The 19665-nt window shown below is 57.4% G+C and overlaps 1 protein-coding gene across 1 annotated transcript in view; it reads left to right on the top strand.

The window, feature by feature from the left end:
• The window catches only part of DOCK1 (dedicator of cytokinesis 1), a 408265-nt gene that overhangs the window by 381932 nt on the left and 6668 nt on the right, over positions 1–19665 (top strand). Inside the window, exons 44-50 of the mRNA XM_004701236.2 lie at positions 358–534; positions 1499–1582; positions 6390–6527; positions 10859–11004; positions 12771–12969; positions 13833–13986; positions 16182–16330. Of these exons, the coding sequence (XP_004701293.1) occupies positions 358–534; positions 1499–1582; positions 6390–6527; positions 10859–11004; positions 12771–12969; positions 13833–13986; positions 16182–16330 (1047 nt within the window). The remainder of the gene's footprint in view (positions 1–357; positions 535–1498; positions 1583–6389; positions 6528–10858; positions 11005–12770; positions 12970–13832; positions 13987–16181; positions 16331–19665) is intronic.

The raw sequence follows: 19665 nt of genomic DNA, 5'->3' as shown, positions 1-19665 counted from the left end.
GCACACACACACACACACACACACACACACACACACACACACACACACACGCACACCTGCAGATAGTTCCAAACACACGTGTTGTGTACACCTCACAAGGGAGTTTCGGGAAGTTCATAGAAAGTTGACCTTAAACGATACTGGACATTTCCATGTCCTTTGGGGAATCCCCCACCTCCACCCCACTCTGCACACAGGCACGTGCTGTGCACACTTGCACACACAGGGCAGGCCACTGCCCTATCTCCCTGTGTCCATGCCCCTCGCCCTCTCTGTAGACCCAGCAGGAAGGTTGATCTGGGAGCCCAGCAGGCGTCCTTGCCATGCCCCCCCGCCCATGCTGCCCTCTCTTGGCAGGTGGAGATCAGCCCCCTGGAGAATGCCATCGAGACGATGCAGCTGACCAACGACCGGATCCACAGCATGGTGCAGCAGCACCTGGACGACCCCAGCCTGCCCATCAACCCGCTCTCCATGCTTCTCAGCGGCATCGTCGACCCGGCCGTCATGGGTGGCTTCGCCAACTATGAAAAGGCACTGAGATGGGCACACTGGTGGAGGGAGGGCCCTCCATGCTGCCCCCATGTCTGGGTGTCATCCTGCCACCCAGGGCCTGGTCCCAGAGTGCCTTGGTCCAAAGAGGCAGCCTGGTGGCCAGCCGGGGACCAGACCTGATCCAGCTCTGCTGGCCGTGGGTCCACAGACCCAGAGCCCCCCCACCGTGGTCACCCAGGCTCTGGAGAGCCTTCCCTAAGCCCTTCAGGAGGTCTGGGCCTTAAAGGCCATGCCATCCAGTGCTGGGGCACAACAACCAATAGGAGGAAGGGGAGAGGGAGGCAGGGCGGGGCAGGAAGGGGCCTGCCACCTCTCTGGTCCGGGCAGAGGCAGACACTCTGGGGTGGTGCAGCCCGAGCCCCCTGCTTCCTGGTCTGGAATAGCGCCTCCTTGGAGCCCAGCCATGTCCATTTGGTCAAGCCTTGGTGCTGACCATTTTACCGGTGAAGCAGCCGAGAAAGCCGTTGAAACACGTGGCTCTTAAAGCTGAATCCGCTTTTTCTGTGGACCCCGGCCTAGACATCACAGAAAGGACATGAGACAGCCCTGCCCTCGGGCCACTGGAGGAGGAGGGCTTATCGTGTGTGGCCTTTGGGCACACCTTGGGGTGGGGCGGACTTAGGGTAGCTTCACGGCATCTGGACAGGCAGGGAGCAGGTCCCCCAGCTAGATCAGGTGGTCCAGGTCATCTGTGGCTTTGCTGATCCAAAAGGGTTGAGTGCAGCCCTGAGGGTACCTTTTGGCTGCCTGCTAGTCCCACTGAGTCAAACCTCCCCAGGTATGCCCGGGGCCGGGGGCGTGTGGGTGCTGTGTAGGATTTCACCGAGGGTCCCACCCCAGCTCTGGAGTGAGAGGTGAGAGGGTGGGGAGGAGAGTCTGTCTCCCGCCCCTCTCCCCCACGGTGGGTCTCTGGGGCCAGGACTGAGCGTGTCTGTGCCCACAGGCCTTCTTCACCGAACGCTACCTGCAGGAGCACCCTGAAGGCCACGAGAAGATCGAGAAACTCAAGGACCTGATCGCCTGGCAGGTAACATGCGCCAGGTGTCCTCTCGGGGCCAGGGGCTGGGAGGAAGGCTGGCCGGGGGCCCTGAGGATGAACACTCTCTCTCTCTCTCTCTCTCTCTGGCATGGGCTTGGGACTTAGCATAGTACCTTAGCCCTTGAGACACACCTGCCTAGCCCAGCATGATCAGCCCAGCCCTGAGGCTTCAGGCTGCCCTGGGACTGATGGCATGGGACATCAGGGGCTGGCCCAGGGCCAGGCTGTTTTAGGGGCCTGCAACACTCAGGCCCATCTCAGGTCAGCCTGGACCTGGTGGGAGGGGCAGTGGCCATGCCGCCTGCTCCCCCAGCCCCCCAGCAGGGCCTCCGTGGCCTCTCCCTGCCACTTTCTGGCTGCCATCCTGTGTCTGAGTTTTCTCCTGGACCTCTGAGTATCCCTTAGAGGACACTGACTTATAGTGGGGGACCTTGGGTGTTTCCACCTAAGTGTCCTGTTCACATGCCATGTGTCTCAGAACCTTCTAGAGCAGCGGTTCTCAACCTTCCTAATGCCAAGGCCCTTTCATACAGTTCCTCGTGTTGTGGCCCCGTATGTGGGCATATCTGCATGTGGGTGGACCCACCTGGAGATGAGTGGAGGAGCAGTGTCTCACTTCCTAAGACCAAGGCAACCCCTGTGAAAGGGTCCTTCAATCCCCAAAGGGGTCACAACCCCCAGGTTGAGAACCACTGTTCTAGAGCCTGGTGGATGAGGGGAGGCACCATGCTCGGCTGCTTGTGGGAGACTCTGCTCCGGTTTCTCGTTGTGCAAGGCAGGAGGGGTGGCCCCTGGTGGCCCCAGATCTTGGTCCCAGGTCCCTGGATGAGGGAAGGTGGTGGAGTAGGAAGGACCTTCATCTGTCTGACGCCTCCATTCCTGAGGTGAAATCCCCAGGGTCACCTGGCTGTACCCTCCGAGGACCTGGGTGGACAGACAACCGCTCGGCGGTCATCCATTCTTCTCAGAACAAGGCTGTGCTTCGGATCAAGGCGAAGGGACCAGTCCTGCTGCTTCCTGTTCAGATGAACATTAACGAGTCTTGATCACTCCCAGTACTTACATCACACAGGGACGTGGGGGTCCAATTCTCCCCTCCCACTCAGGAGACCCAGGTTCTCTCCCCCGCCCGGCCAGGGCACTGCAAGCTCAGCCCCGCCTCTCAGTCAACAGGAGCTGGAGAGTTGCCATGACGCCGATCAGGTTTCAGCAGAACTCCCAGCGGAAGACAGGCTGGGAAGAAGCTCCCGGAGGTCCACAGCTGAGGACGGAGCACAACGGCCCCAAGGATCGCAGGGATCCACTTCACTGCTGGTCTAGGGCATGGTGGGTGCAGGGCCAGGTGGCCTTTGACCCCACTGGTTGTGGAACAGCCAGCAGCCCGTGGTTAGGTGCTCGCAGCGCCCCGACGTAAGCCAGAAGGAAACTCGCGGGCTCCTGCTCCACCCTCCTGTTTGAGCCTCCATGTCCATCCATCTCGCCGAGCACCTTCCTCCTTTCCGCTGACCTCCTACGTTACCATGCGTGAGGGTGAGGTCCTTCCACAGGGACCGGCCCTCTGAATGCTGTGCAAAGTGCAGCAGTGTCTGCGTTTTTAAAGGACAGAAATTATCGGGGGCGGGGGGGATTCGGTGTGGCCCCCAGGCTGGGAGCCTTCGGAAGCAGTCAGTCCAGGACTGTGGAAGCAGTCAGTCCAGGACTGTGGAGCACCTGGTTGGTGAACAGTGACCTCGCGTGGGACCTAAGTGTCCCGTTGGCCATTTCCCTGTGTGACGAGAAGAAAATGAAAAGCAAGCAGGAAGAGTTAAACTCCTGAGCGGGTCCAGTGGCGCTCAGGTGAACCTAAGGCTCCGGCGTGCCAAACACTCCTGAAGCCAAGAAGCCATCACCAGCACAAAAACCAGTTTGGTCCGCCCCGCTTCTATTGATTGCTTCTTCATCCTTTTTCCTTTTCCCCCTCTGCAAGCTTTTGCAGCAAATTGAATTTTAAGAGTGGCCAGTCCCAGAGAGGAAAGTAATTTGCTCTCCAGGGAGCAGCTTGATGTCAGCACTGGGTCCTCACCCCTAATAACCTTATGAAAGGAGGGCCTTTAAAGAAGTGGGGGAGAGTCTGATCAGACCTCGCCACGGTTCCAGCGCCTGCATCTGAGACCCGACCTCAGTTCGTGCCTCCGCCAGCCCTTGCCCTGAATACTCCCCTTTCAGCACTGGGAGTTGGGTTATGCACCGTTAAAACTGAGACATTGGGGCTGTCGGGGCGCTGTGCTTCCCATTGGTTTGGTTTGGTTTCTGCTGAGACCAGGGCAGGATGAGCTTTTCCTTCTGGGGACCTCCAGGCCTTTCTGCAGCGTTTCCATCAGGGGTATCTGACCCATGCATCTCCACCGCCTAAGGAATTCGGGAAGGCTGTGGAGTGAGTCCTCAGTGGTGACAGCCAGCTTTGCTGGAAATGGCACTGGCAGGGACCCGGGTTAGCAGGCTGCAGGGAGCATGGGTGAGCTTTCCAGCTTCCCTGACACCAGCAGGACCTTGGGAGTGGCAGTTCCAAGAGTGGCGGGGCCGAGCAGGTGAGAGGGCCAGTCCAGCAGTACAGTTGCTGAGTGGACACATGCCGGTGGTTGGAGCGGCTCGGGGTCTGTCGTGCCGTGACACGTGACTGAGTGGACACATGCCAGTGGTTGGATCGGCTGGGGTCTGTGGTGCCGCGACATGTGACTGAGTGGACACATGCGGTGGTCGGGGCCTGTCGCGCCACAGTGTGGAAGACGGGAGGAGATGGAAGAAGGTCGTCCTGCTACTTTTAAAAAATTCCGTGCATCGTGGACTAGGACTCAAGTAACAAACAATAGCAGCTGAAAAGCTGCCTGCGACCAGGGCGGCGGGTGTACATGCCCCACCCTTGCCTGCCTTCCACCACTGATGGGCACCCCGATTCTCCGTCCCACCTGCACCGCCCTTGCCCAAGAATAAAAGGATTGCAGTAGTGCGCTCTCCGCGGCTGGCCCTACACCAAGCGGCTGGCCCCAGGGAGCGCCATCTGCATGCGGCATTCATTTGGAATATTAAAACAGTCCATCTATTTTGAAATCTCACCTGCACACCAGCCTTTTGGCAGAGGGGATGCCAGGCGGGAAGGGCTACAGGAGCGGCACCAACTGTCAACAAAGACGGCCCAGGGGTTGGTGCAGCTTGAGAGCAGGCTGGGGGTGGGGGTGGGGGGTAATGGGGGGGACGGTTGGGGAGCCTGGCGCTGCTCCATCCTCCCCAGTCCCCCTCGAGAGGCGACAGCTGCGAGCTATAAATGGTAAGCAAGTGCATTTCACGCGTTGATTCGTCTTGATAAGGTTTCTTGAATTTGTTCCTGTGGAGTTCAATTGTGTACTTATTACCCAGCTTACTGGTGAATCCGCTCGCTTTAGATGGGTGTTCTGTCGTATTAGGGAAATCTACTCTTAATCAGTATTTTGATGAAATTATAAAATTATTAAGAGGAAGCCTATTAGCTTGATTGACTCGAACAGTGTCTAACTCTGGGTCCAGGCCTGGGGTAGAGGAGCTGGGGAACAGAATCCAGAGATGGGGGTTAGGGGGACCGTCTTCCCACACTCTGTCCTCCATTGTCTTTGACCGTAGGGGTCCCTCAAGTGGGCCCCTTTCACTTAAAGGTCAGCTCCGTCTCTGGGTTCAGAAGAGACCTGTTGGCATGACTCCCTTGCGACAGCAGTGTCGGCAGAGAAGGGAGTATTTTTAGTTTTCAGGAAGAATAAATGTGGTGCTTCTTTCTGAGTAAGGATCTCCTTCGGGCGATAGATCGCATGTAATCAGATGCTGACATTTGGAATATGGGGCTCGGTGGGGGGGGCGGGGGGTGGGGGGGGGAGGGGAGGTCCTTCCTCTCTGGCCTGACCCTTTGCTGAGAGTTCTGGGCAAAGTCAGGTGTAGACCACAGAGGGGTTGATCCTGGGCAGGGCAGACACACCATGCCAGTCAGGACGGGGATGGGGCAGAGGAAGGGGTCCCTGAGCTAGGCACCCTCCAAAATCCAAACCCATTCCCATCGAGCCCCTCCCAACTCCTAGTGAGCCGGTATCTAACAGGGTCTTGGAGGCTATGAATCATTATGGGAGCAGACAACTTCATTTTTCTCCTGTTTCTCCCAAGGAGTAGCCAGGGGGGTTGAACAGCTGACCTTGCCGTTAGAAGCCCAGGGCCTAGCCCATAGTGCCCCCAGAGCTTCTCATGCCCTGAACTCACTGCCGTCAACTCACAGCGACCCCACCGGGCAGGGGAGAGCTGCCCCTGTGGGCTTGAGACTGAAACTCTAGGGGCTAGAAAGCTTCATCGTTCTCCCAAGGAACGACTGGTGGGTTGGAACCACTGACCTTGGGGTTAGCAGCCCCACGTGTAACCTAGGACACTACCAGTGCTCCTGGGCCCGAACTAGACCTACTCAGGTTAAAGCACAACCGATGTTTTGGTTTTGCGGGTACTGTGTCCACCGGTGTGTTTCTCGCCTTGTTGGAGTTAAAATGGGAGCCTGGTGGGACCGTGGGTTAAGTGCTAACCCCAAAGCCTCCAGTTTGGAGAAAGATGAGGCCCCTGCTCCCATAAAGATGACAGCGTGGTCCCCTCTGGGCCAGCCCCACTCTGCCCACTGGGGTCCTGTTGGGTTGGATTCCACACACTCGACATGTGGGCTTAGGGTTTGGCTTGAAACAGAAACACCAGATGTGGCCTGGGCCTGTGCCACGGGCTCCCAGGCCTCCATCAGGAACGCCAACCTCCTCATTTCCAGATCCCTTTTTTGGCGGAAGGGATCCGGCTTCACGGAGACAAGGTCACGGAAGCGCTGCGGCCATTCCATGAGAGAATGGAGGCCTGTTTCAAACAGCTGAAGGAGAAAGTGGAAAAGCAATATGGCGTCCGCACCATGGTGAGTGGGGCTGCCTCCCAGGCAGGGGCGTGGGGGGCATGTCCCCAGACAGGTGCGAAGACAAGGCTGGAAGCCTGCTGAGACGGGTGGGCTTCAAGGCCCTCAGGCACCTGGAATAGTCTATCCCGCAGCAGTCTGCTTCCAGCCAAGGGAAGCGTCAGGATGAAAAGTCCTCCGGGAATGGGCTTGATTGGCAAATGCCCACTTACTGGTGGTGGACACATCTGGGCAGGTTTACAAAGACCACACACGGGGCAATTGCATGCAGCGTGACCCAAGCTGACCCAGATCACAGGCCATTGCAGGGTGGGCATGGTGGGTGACTGCGGTTTGAAATGGTTTGCAAAGACCCGGCTCAAGAAGAAAGAAAATGGGGCCAGACCAGGGCAGGGAGTTGGGAGGGCTCTTCCTGGGCGAGGGTGGGCTCTGGCTGAGTGGGGGCACCAGAGGTAGAAGGGAAGTCGCTGGGAGGAGCTTGGGCAGGTGCAGCACTGGCCCGAGGGCTGCCAGAACCCAGCACGTGGCTGAAAACATCAGGCGGGTATTGTCGCAGTGCTGTGGCCGCGAGTCCGGGACTAAGTGTCTGCAGGACTGCTTCCCATTGGAAGACCCTGGGAAGACCCCTGGGCTCCCCTGCGAACTCTGGTGCTTCCGGGGCTCCCCGACTCCGCAGCGCTCCAGCTGATCGCTGCCCACGTCTCCACGTGGCCTTCCTTCTCTCGGTCTATTTCTCTGGGCACCAGTCCTGGGCTTTCAGGGCCCACCCTAATCCAGGTGACCTTACTCAACCAGATTATCTGCAGAGACCCTCGTTCCAGTGCATTAGAGGACAAAGGACACCCCATCTCAAGTAGACTGTAAGGAGAACATGTATGAAGTCTTTCAAGAGGCAAAGATGCAGCCACGTGCTCCGGATGAGGGAGGCTGTTAGCAGGGGGGCAAATGGCACCCAAGGGTTCATAAGATACAACGCTTTTCAAAGAGGGCCTGGGCAGACGGAGGAAACTGTCACAAAAGCATGATTGGTGGCAGATCAGGACATCACGGTGACAGCTGGGACTACCTACAGAAACAGGAACGGGCCATGATTGGAACACACGTTTTTCGAAGGCCTCACAAGATTGATCCAGGGTCCTTGGACCAAGGCGGTTAGGACGAGGTGGATAGGGCATGGCTCAGGACTATGTGACTCCCCTCCCCACTTACTGATGAAGTGACCTCCATTGAGGACATGCCTAGACAAGCCCTGGAGGAACTTCCCCTCCCTGGGCTGGCCTCAGATAGGTAGAGGAAGCCCAATTCCCAAGGTGCTCTGCCAGAGGGCAAGATTATCCACATCCTGGGTTTCTGATCAGACGTCAGTGGAGGCTTAATCTCTTTGGGGACCCCGCAAATGGGTTTGGGGCTGCCACTGCCATCCGTAGCCTTTTGCAAACTGGGTGCTCAGAAGTTAAGCTCTGATACACCCATCAGGCCCTGCATGGGTGGCACTGCCAGGGCCTGGGCATCCAGCTGCAGTTTTGTGCCTCTGCACAGCACAGCTTCTTCCAAGACCTCAGGGACCCTCATTGAGGGGGCTCCTCGGCGCCCCCAGGACCTGGCGTTTGTTCATCAGTGAGGGTGTCACTGGGTCCCCCAGCCAGCTCTGACAGCTCTGGGACGGGAGCCCCTCACCCCTACCCAGCCCCACAGTGGGCTGCTCCAGGTGAGCTGGCTTGGCAGTCAGAGTACCCCAACCCCACCCCACCTGCCGGCCCCCGGGAGGGCCCTCGCTGCAAGTCACAGCCCTCGCAATCAGAGTGGAGGTCCAGCAAGAGGCTGTGAGCACTGGCATCTCATCACCGGCAAAGTCTGAGGCCACTGTTCCTGTTTTCTAAGAAATCCACACAGGCGTGATGGGAGTTTTCTTAGGTCCTCAGCCAACTAAAGGCTTCTTCCAGATTGCAGCCCCCTGGCCTGTTTGCCCGATCTTTCCCATCTTCCTCGTGCCGGGCTCTCGGCTTCCAGAGGCCTGCTGCTGGCCGCAGGGGTTGGGACACAGCCACGGGTCCAGGCGGAGTGTCCCTACCCAAGTTCTGGTGCCTCCCTGCCCCCTGCCCCAAGGAAGCTGCCCCCAGCCGCTGTTAGAGCCCTCGGGTGGGAAATACCTCGATTCTTGGCTTCCCACAAGAAAGAAGTTCACGCCGAAGCCTGGTTCGTGATCCAAGTGAGTTTTTATAAAGGATGGAGGAAGTTTCAGGTTTTACAGTTAAAAGCACAGGCAACCTCGTGGGACTACACACCCACACGTGGTGACCTGAGGCCAGAGAACAGGGAGAGACCACAGGCACAGCCACACGGAAGGCAGAAAAGAAGCGGGGAAAGAGAGGGTGGGCGCCTGGTTCTGGCCTGCAACTGGGAGGCGTGGCCAGCCGTACTGGTTGACCCTATTGGTTGAATTAAGCCCACCTGGCCTAGATTGGGCAATCCAGGTGTTATACCCTCTCCCCCCAGCTCAAGGGCCTGAGCCCTTAGGCTTCCAGCTTCCTGTAGGGAGCCCCTAGGCATGGAGAGGAACAACCCCTATCTTGCTACCTAACACCACCATCACATCCTGCAAACTCCCTTCTCTGGAAGGACAGCCAGGGCACCCCAGAAGGGGTTGGCCACTCTCACTGTGAGCATGACTGGGGTCAGAATTGGGTGTGAATCTTCCAGCTCCCTTTAGCAGCCTCTTCAGTCCCCCTTCACTGGGGCCCTGCTGACAGCCGCAGTGGCAGACTCCTGGGAGCAGGGCAGGGGCCAGCCGGGGTCCCATCAGTGCCCAAGAGCAGTGACTGTAAAAAGTAGCTAGAGATGAGCTGCCCTGTTCTCTGGTGCTGGGGAACCTGAGGCCCCTCAGCAATCCAGCATCCTCCCCATTCGGAAGGATGGATTTAAAGATAAAAAGTCCATTGACCGGCTATAAACCATTTGTTACAAGGGAAGCCAGCCTAAGCCATTGAGAGCGAGGGCTACTGTGTGACCCTAAAGCTCCGTGGTCCATTGGTCCCGGCTCTCCAGCTGCCCGTGGGGTCCGCACCAGGCCTGGCTCTGGAACCAGCCTGCCCTGGCCCAGAATGCAGTAGCCCAGCCTCTTGGGGTCCTGAGAGCAGGGAAGGGAGGGCCCTTGGGATACCTGGAGCACCAATAGGCTCAGAAACTGTCGCGGAGGCTGGTCTTGGCTCTGAGTGACAGCTTGGATCTTAAAGCTTCTGGGTGGGGCTCTATATCTCTTATCAGCTCCTTCATCCTCCTCTTTCTTCACGGGACCTGCCCACTGCAGGCCATCTCCTGGTGATCCCCCTGTGCTCAGTGCTCTGTTCACGTCTGAACAGCCTTCCAGGGGGACCCTCGAGCTCCACAGCCCAGCACACTCCACCCAGAATGTGCCCCCGTCCTCCTGAGCCCACCCTGGCCAGCACCAGGCCTCAGTCTCCCCTCCAGGGCTGGACTTACCCCACAGCTCCCACACGCCAGCCCCAAACTTGCTCCTGTCTCTGACCCCCTTCCACAGGGCCCAGTGGGAGCTGATCCTGTCTCGCTGGCTTCCTGCTCCCACAAAGGCTTACAGTCTCAGAAACCTACACAGACCGTTCTACCCTGTCCTACAGGGTGGCTGTGAGTCAGAATCAACCCAATGACTGGGAGGTGGAGCTTTCAGGCAAGGCTAGTCCAGGGGAGGAAAGATACTTTCAGCCACGTAGCACCAGCAGCAGCTCTCCTGTGGACACATGCATGCAGGCCGGCAGAGCTCCCACTGCCCCCCACGGTCCCCTGGTTCTAAAGCAGGAAGACATGTAGCCACCGCGGTCTTGATCAAGAAAGCAGCTCAGAAGTCAAAATGACCCAAAGGGGGCCCTGTTTGCGCCAACCTAGTCAGGTTTCAGGGGAGCCTGGGGCCATCGCGGTTTTTGTCACCTGCTCTGAACAAGAACGTGCACTGGCTGTACAAGTGCAAACCATGGCGACCGAGGGTCCACACTGCCGAGGCCATCGGGCGGCGAGTGGGCTTTGTCGGCCCCAGGTCATCGTCGGATGCATTCAACAGCCTTTCTCTCATCTCTCTTTCTCCTTCACTGTCTCCCTCCCTCTGTGTGTCTGTCTGTCTGTACACCCGCCCCCTCTTCTCTGACCTGCTTTGTCTCGGCTTGCGCCCTCGTTCTCTCTTTCACGGTTTCCTTCCATCCTTCCATCCATGTCTGTCTGTCATTCTCCCTCTATGTCTCTCTTTTACTTGTTCTCTCTCTCTGGCTCTGGCTCTCTCCCTACCTCTGTTTGTCTGTCTTTCTGTCTGTCTCCCTCCCCTTCAGCCCTCGAGTCTGGACGACAGGAGAGGCAGCCGTCCACGGTCCATGGTCCGCTCCTTCACCATGCCCTCATCGTCCCGGCCGCTGTCCGTAGCCTCCGTGTCCTCCCTGTCATCCGACAGCGCCCCTTCACGGCCGGGCTCTGATGCGTGAGTCGGGTGCAGCCGCAGAGGGCACGGGGACCTGGGGGGTGGAGGGTCACCTGGGGAGGAGGGATGGTGGGTCACCCAGCACCCTACCCTTGATTCTGATTTTTTACATCGGGATGATCGTTGAAACAGAGACCCTCTGAGACTAATGACCCTGCGAGGGGCCCCCGTGTTACTTTCAGGATCCTTTTGAGGCTCCTCTGTGTTAACTTTACCAGGGTAGGCAACCTCCACCCTTTGAAACAACGTTCCTTGTCCCTAAATAGAGGTGACATACAGTTTGCCATCGGCTGTCCCGAGTGCGCAGGCCGGTGAAGTTCAGCCCATTCACACCGTTGGGCCACCCACCACAACCATCCCCACAGGGCTGCGTCCCAGTCAGGCAGCCCTAGCCGAGGTTGATTCCTGTTGCTGCGTGGTCACCGACGCAGGATGCTGCCCGTGGGGGCCAGGCAGGGTTGCCCTTGTGTGTCTGACTCACAGTGCTCCCTGTACTGTTTTCAAGGTGTGCCCATGAGGGGGGAGGGAGACTAGGCTTTCTGCTCTTCGTACAGGTTTATAGACTCAGAAGCCCACTCTGGTGGTTCTGCCCTGCCCCACGGGGTCGCTATGAGCCGGAAACAACTCGGTGGCCATGCGAGGGAGTGACAGAGAGACAGAGAGCAAGAGAGAGAGCGAGAGCGAGCCCTGTGGTGGCTTGTGTCAGGGCTTCCTGAAGACTTGGTGGGCCTGGTCACCTTCCGCCGCAGGGCTGAGCGCCTCTGAGTTCTCCGTCCGCTGGATGGTGCACACTTGTTTGGTTCCACCTTTTGGCTTCTGTGAGCGATGAACACTTGCACACAAGTGTTTCTTTGAGGGTGTTTTTTTTTTAGGGGGGGCACAAGGGGACATCAAAAAGTCAAATGCTGGACAAATTCCATTATCACTTCTGCCTACTCTTCCATGAACTTTGCGGTTTGATTGGAATGGGATCCCTCACGGGATTGGCCGGGCTAGCTCGTCATGTCTGTTTCCATCAGCGCAGCCCCTTCCCTGCTGCCCGTCCATGCGGAGCCTGCATTGTGCTGGCTGGCCCGGCTGAGTGGCGTGCCTGCGGAGTTTCCTGCAGTCCGGGGCCGTAGACTTCAGCCTCCATGGCCGTGCTTGGCGTGTTTCTGTCCTCAGTGGTCGGGTCTAGAGGCAAGGCGCCATCGTAGATGACCGTGCGTACTCCCATGAAGAAGCACTCACGTCCAGCTGTCCCCTTTTTGGTGGTGTCAGCCACTGTTGGTCACCCATGCCGGGAGCTGCGGGTGTCCGTTTGACCCCATTCCGATTGCTCTTACAAGAGTGTGATGCTTGAGACAGACTGTGTCCCCTGATGGAGTCGCACTGTGGCTTTGTTCTCAGAAGACGTCAGGGGTCTGTGTGGGGTTAGGTTTAGAGAGGATCTCAAGTCAGTAGCTCACGCAGCCTCCAGGAGCTTGGGAGAGTCTACAGTCCGTGAGAATTGGAAATGCTGTTCTACATTCCCCCCCTTTTGATCAAGGATCTTGTGTTATATTTCTGATCCGAATGCTTCATCGTGGTAACCTTCTTTCTCCAAACATAGCCTGTCCATGACAGCTGGTGAGCGTGTTCCTTCCGCTTCTCTCTGCTCCCCTTTTAAATGCCTCCTCTCCTTGGAGAGCCCCACTGGCCCCTCAGCCGGTAGACTCATTGTGAGTCACTTTAGGTCACTAGCCGCCTGGGAGGACGCCCCGGGTTCAAAGAAACCTTTGCCTTAGGTTTGTTCTGGAGCCTCTCCTGCCAAAGAAAATGCAGTCCCGGTCCCAGGACAAGCTAGACAAGGAGGATGCGGACAAGGAGAAGAAGGACAAGAAGAAGGAAAAGAGGACTAGCAAGCACCAGGAGGCATTTGACAAGGACTTCAAGCCAGCTGACACTCCCCTGCAGCGGTCCGAGGCAGTGATTCTCTCAGAAACGGTGAGTGAGTGAGCTCGCTCGCAGGACCAGGCCCGCCCGGTCTGGGCAAGAGGGCAGCCTGGGAAACCCAGTGGGGAGTGCTACTCTGCCCTGTGGGGCCACTGTGAGTCAGGATCAGCGCCACAGGGGTGGGGTCTTGGGGTCCCTCACCAAGGAGCCCTAGGGGAGCAGCAGGAAGTACTTGGCTGCTCACCAGAAGGTCAGCAGGCTGATCCTACCAGCCACTCCACAGGAGAAAGATGTGAAGATGGGGCCGTCTGCTCGCAGAGTGATGAATAGCCTTGAGAACCCCAGAAGGCAGTTCTGCCCTGCCCTGTCGCGTCTCTGTCGGTCGGCATCGACTCTAAGCAGTGGGCCTGGTTTGTGCCCTCACTCTGTGTCACCACTGACTACCAGAGGGCTGTCCTTTGGGTCCTGGTGAACTGGCTATAAAGGAATAACTGGATGCGCAGAGTCCCCCTTGTCCCTGCCCTTGCATCCCCAGATGCTGCAGAGCCCCTGGTTCTGCCTGTCACCAGCCGAGCCCCCTGGGCCTCAGTGCAGTGGTTCATGGCCTCAGTAAATGCCAAGAACAATGGTTCTTCCCTCCCTCTGGCCTCCAGCAGCTCCTGGCGAGGTTCCCCCAGAGTCTTGGAGTGTGCTTTTGAACTTGACCAGTATCCTAGATGATCCCCTGACCTCTGGCTGAGCCTCTCCTAGTTCTGATTCCTTCCAGCAGTTCGGATCCTTCATAGGAAGGGATTGGAGTGGCTGGGGGGAGGGAGAGGGTGCTCACAAAGCTCTTTATACCAGCCCAGTATGGGGGAGGAAGAGGGACATGGGAGACCCAGGCCTTGTCTTTCCGCCCCCCACCCACCCTACAGATCAGCCCCCTGCGGCCCCAGAGACCCAAGAGCCAGGTCATCAACACCATGGCGGGTGAGCGACGTTTCTCTGTGTCCCCGTCCCCACCAGCCTCACAGCAGACGCCCCCTCCGGTCACGCCTCGGGCCAAGCTCAGCTTCAGCCTGCAGTCCAGTAAGTAGGGCAACGTCCGTCCCAGTCACCAGTGCCTGGGCATCCACTCGGCCCGAGGTGCTAAAGTTAGAACTGCTTCCATTCTGGGTGGCCTGGGAGTGGGCTTGGATAAGTGCCTGCCTTAACAGGGGCTGGACTCCAGCAGATCTGGACCAAGCCAGCCTGCGTGCTCAGCTCTCCACCCCCACCCTCACAGACCTCCCAGACCCTATGAAGGAGACTTGAAGGGCAGCCCACACAGCCACCCTCCTCTCCTAAGAGAAAAGCCAGGCGGAAGCACTGCCCACCCAGGGCTGTGGCCTCCTCTCCTGGTTGTGCAACCTGTCAAGGGTCCTACAAATTGGAATGGTATTTTCTCTCTGCCTTAGAGCCGGGAATCTGACATCTATCTCTCAGGAGGGCTGGTTCCTTGCCCAGGCTTCAGGGAGGGGTGTGGCCACACCTCCCTCCTTGCCTGTGGTCAACATGGTGACCCTAGGCGCTTCTTGTCCTGTGGACACATCAGCCCCACTCTGTGTCCCTGGGCCCACAGCCTTCTCCCACACATCTCTGTACCCAGCCCTCCTATGGGCAGCAGTTTCAGCATCGAGACCCCCACAGTTCTGAATTGATTGCATCTGTCAAAACCCTGCTTCCAGATAAGGCCAGCTCTGAGTTTCCCAGTGGACATGAACTTGAAGGTGGGGCCACTGTCCAACCCACCACAAGCATTAACCCCAAACCAACAGTAACCCCAAACCAACAGCCTTCCATTCTGAGTCAGAACCACCTCTGTGTTAAACAAATCCAGGGAGACTCATAAGCATATAGGAAAGAGCTTTATACACAAGAGCCATTGAACATTGAGAAAACATCCCAGCCCAGTCCAGATCAAGTCCGTAAGTCCGATATTAGCCCACATGCCCGATACCAATCTATAAAGTCCTCTTCAGACTCATGAAACACATGCAATGACACTGAATGCAGGATGATCCCCAGCCAGTGGGTAGAATGTCTTTGGATCCAGTGGGATTGTAAGCATCTCAGCGCTGGCAGGGGTTTCTATGTGGCTTCTCCAGCTTCCGAGGTCTGGTCGCATCAGTGTAGATAGGTCCATGTGGCTTTAGGTCCAGTTCAGGGCATTAGTGTAATTCCATGTGTCTTGTCAGCCGCAATGTCTCCCAGCCAGTGTTAGAGAGCGAGAGATGTCTCCCGCCTCCAAGGAAGATAAACAGGATTTCCCAGAATCCTCAGGAGAAGGCCACGCCCACACAGAGGCCTTATTGGCTATGACCTGACTGACACACTAGACTCCACCCCTTCACTATTAATCCTCACAAGTCCCAAATTGACACCAGATGATGTAATGACCACAACCTCTCTGGTTTCCGTTCTTTCCAGTCTCCGTACTTCCTGGCCGATGAACAGGAATCCTGGCAGGAGCAGTGGTTGGGTGGTGAAGTCGGTGCAGAACCGAGGGTGCGCCCACTGGCTGCAGAGAAGAAAACCCCAGGCTGTGGGGAGGGGCTGGGAAGACAGGCAGGGGATGGCTGTCCTTGGCAGAGAGGAAATCTGTTGGGATGATAAGGAATTCTTTTCATCTGCAAGGTCTTTGGAGAACGCGCTGAAGGTCAGCCTTTCCATCTTTGATATCAAAGACAACCCAGCAGCTCCAAAGGACCGACCCGGCAGGGGTCAGGGAAGTGCTGTGTCTTTATGGGGCTCCACCTCTCTGTTGGGGAAATTGCATGTCCCCATGGCGTCCACAGGCACAGCCCGTGGTCGCTCCTGCTGATAGCTCCACTTCACACCGGCCAGGTCCCCCTGGAAGGGAGGCCAGCCACCACACCACACCCTCCACTCCCCTCTGCTCTCTGAGCAAGAATCATAGGAGCCTGCACATGCAGGGTCAGGCTGGACTTTAGAATGGCAGCTGCAGTGGCCATGCAATGCCATGGCTCCAGGGGGCGGGGGGTCCTGGGGCTCGGGGATCTTGACATGGTGCTGCATCAGGAACTCTGAAGTTTAGAAGCTTCATAGTGGTATCTGGTGTTCTCCCACTGGAACGTGGCTGCCAGGAGGTACGCCCAAGTTGAGTTCCCAACCCTCTTCCCCCCATGGATGCACATCCTGGCTTCCTCTGCTTCCCTCGGAGGGAAGGAGGGGCTTCCATGTGTCCACCCGGGCTCAGTCAGGATGTCACTGTGATTTTCCAGGTTTGGAGCTGAATGGCATGGCCGCCATGGACGTGGCCAGTGTCCCTCCCCCACTGCCTCTCAAGGGCGGCATGGCTGATTATGGGAACGTGATGGAAAGCCCGGACTCAGGCTCGCTGACGCCTCCGCCCCCTCCCCCACACCAGAGGGTGAGTATAGGGTCTCTGATACCTTTCCCCTTACCAGGAGAAGCCCCTGTGCCCCCTCCACCAGCAGCCAAGCAGCACTGCATAATTCATGTTGGTCCCTCCTGCTGTGAGCTGGTGAGACCCATATAGGGGCTGGCTGGGACTTGGTGCTGGTCCCTGCTGTCCCAGAGGTGTGGTCTATGCCATTGTCATACCGAACAGCATCTCCATCCGAGGATGGCCTGCCTTCCACTCACACAGCCTGCCATTACCATATAGACTGTCCGTGTTAGTCCAGGTAGACTAGAGAAACAAATTCATAGACACACATTACAGAAAGAGCTTTATCTACAAGAGCAGCTGAATCTTGTGAAAACATCACAGCCCAGTCCAGATCAAGTCCACCAGTCCGATATCAGCCCATGTGTCCAATACCAATTTATAAAGTTGATGCTGCGGTTTCTTGAGCAGGGAGAATGAACAAAGAACCAAACAGACACACACACACACACAGACAATACAGGACTGCAGCACAAAATAGACACAGACATAGGCGGTACAAACTGCAGCCTTGGTGGACTGCAGTGCTTTACTTTTCAGTACTAATACTGGCAGTGTTCCCAGATAAGTCTGCTATTCCCATGCTTGAATTTCTCATAGCCTTGAGAGTGAGTTCCCTATCTCAGCTCGTACCGGTCCTGTTTACTTTCCACCAGGGAACACTGTTTGCAGTTGCTCCCCCAGATTCCTTACCATTTGCAGTAAGGAAGCAGTTTATGAGAACCAGCTAGGACAGGCGTTTGGGCACTGTCCTAGACAGATATAGGACACGAGACACAGCCCACCTCTCATGGCTCCTTCAAAAGTCCTCTTCAGACTCACGAAACACATGCAATGATGTCGAATGCAGAAAGATCCCAGGCCAGTGGGTGGGAAGTCTTGTGGATCCAGTGGCGTTGTGAGCATCTCAACACTGGCAGGGGTCTCCACATGGCTTCTCCAGCTCCCAGGGTTCTGGATGCATCCGGGTAGGTCCATGTGGCTTCTCTTCAGAAATGTCTCATAGGGAGTGAGCCGAGAGAGAAAGAGAGAGAGAGAGAGACTCCCACCTCCAAGGAGGAATACAAGAGTTCCATGAATCCTCATTGGCTGTCTCCTGATTGACAGGCTAGACTCCACCCCTACATTCTTAATCCTCAAATTGACATCAGATTATGTAACTACCACACCATCCCATTCGGGAAGTAGGGAATTAGGGAGTGTCATGCAGCTGTGACTTTGAGAGGGGACTTTTATGAGCTGAGGTTGGCCTGGCCTGGAGCCAGTGGGTTTAAGTCATCACTCAGTAGAGGGGTTCGTGGGCCTATCCAGTGCCATCTCTGCCCTGATATACTGCCATCATCCTGGAGCCTGCAGTCCTGGCCACTCCACAGACAGCCTGCAGAGAGGGAGCCTCATTTGGGACCCAAGACCTCCCCAGCTGCCCTCAGGCCTCCCCAGCTGTGTGAGCTGCCACCCTCACCTTCCTTACCGTAATCTCCTTCTTTGGGGGGTGCCAACCAAAAGGCTGGAAGTTCTAGGCCAAGCAGAGGTGCCTGGTGATCTACTGCCCCCCAACCAGGCATTAAATCCAGCAGAGCAAAGTCCTACTTGGAGACAGTGGACCACCGAGAGTCAGGATTGACTGTGAGGCCACTGTGTTTTTGTTTGTTTGTCTTGTTTTTTTTCTCCCTTTCTCCGTCTCCAAAGCTGCCCCCCACCTCTCCCTGCCCCCTCACCACCCTGGGAAATCCTGTTTGGCTTCTTTACCTACTCAATGCGTACACCAGCCTAGGCCTCCACGGAGCCCTCCCAGTGAAGACGTCAGGACGTTTTAAAAAGCCATGAAGCCAGGTCCGGCTGCTAGCGCCTTTCGCCAGCCTCACCACATGCCCTCTCCTGGCTCCCCAGGCTGCTGTGTGACCCTTCCCCCAAGGACCCTGCCTGTGGACCTGGTTGAGGGTGGCCAAGGGCCAAGGGCCAGGGAGGAGGCACCTGGGCGCATCCCTTGTCCAGCCCCTGGGGGCTAATTTAGGCTGGTGACCGTTTGTCTGCCATGGGGGTGACCAGTGTCTTCCTGTCCCCACCCACCCGATGGGCCAGTAACCAGTATCCTACTGTCCCCCTCTGATGGCCCAGGTTTCCCAGCTGCCATCTCTTGGAAAATGGCTTTTCAGACTAGTCCCCTGGGCTGCCGCTGTGCTGACTAAGAAGGTGCTGGCACCCTTGTGTTTAGCACTGGGGACACCTGCTGTTCAATGTTGCTGTCATGTGACTGTCTCCTGGTCCTCCATGGCCCACCCCTGATCAGCCTGCCCCTGTAAGCAAACCAGTCGTCAGGCCTTGACGCCGGAGTTGGTCCCCAGCCCCGACAATGGTGAGAGCCATCAGTGAGTCCTCTTCCCATGGTGCCCCTCGGTGATGCTGAAGCACCGGGTGTTGCTCCTGCTCCCCCCTCCCCGCTGCTGCTGCTTGTGTGCGGTGAGCTGAGCAGAAGGCTCTGCTGGCGTCACTTCTCGGTGAGTCAGGGGACTTGGAGTAACGGGTAAGAGACAAGTGCGTCACACTCCTGTCCTTGCAGCCTTCCTTCCTCACACAGAGCCAACTGAGCCTCCGAGGAAGGTCTCCGTCTCACCTGCCGGGGCTGCCCATCCCCCGGGTCTCGCTGTCACTGCGCCCCGGCCGCCCTCTCCCGGCGCTCGCACTGCGCTGGTGACAAGCTCCCAGCTGCGCGTGCCCACTTCCTCTCTGCGTCCCATCTTGGTCACTCCCAGGGCACTTCAAACTCTCGTAGAGCAAAGACCACCCACCCACGGCCATCAAGTCGAGCCCAAATCAGAGTGGCCCTAGAGGACAGGGTAGGACTGTCCCCGTGGGTGTCCGAGACTGGAAGTAGAAAGCCCCGTCTTTCTCCCATTACAGTCCAGACTGTAATAGCTGCGGACAATGCCAGAAGGTTGGCGGGCGAGGATGCCACCCATCGACACACAGGGAGTAGAAGGGGAGCCAATTCCACTGGGCCTCGGGTCTGTGCGGGTCTGGGCTGTGAAAGGGATCCCAGCCCAAGGAGGGGACACCGCTGCTCAGACAGGGGTGGTGGCCTGCTCGGCCTGCCCCGAAACTCAGCCCAAGCCCAGCTTCCCACCCCGGCCTGAGTGAGCCCCCCACATCCTGGTCCGGCCCCTGCCATCCCGGGCCTTCCTAAGCCGGGGCCCTTCTGAGCGTGGTTCTATTCTGTTTCATTTAGCAATCTTCCCAAATTGACTTGAAAATGCAACGCTCCCCAACTGAAAAAACAGGTGCCCATTTTTAGTTCA

Source organism: Echinops telfairi, unplaced genomic scaffold, assembly GCF_000313985.2.
Source record: "Echinops telfairi isolate 266 unplaced genomic scaffold, ASM31398v2 ScPeMD7_70;HRSCAF=299, whole genome shotgun sequence".
NCBI lineage: Eukaryota > Metazoa > Chordata > Mammalia > Afrosoricida > Tenrecidae > Echinops > Echinops telfairi.
The sequence above is the reverse complement of the archived record's forward strand: the minus strand, read 5'-3'. Positions and strand labels throughout refer to the sequence as shown.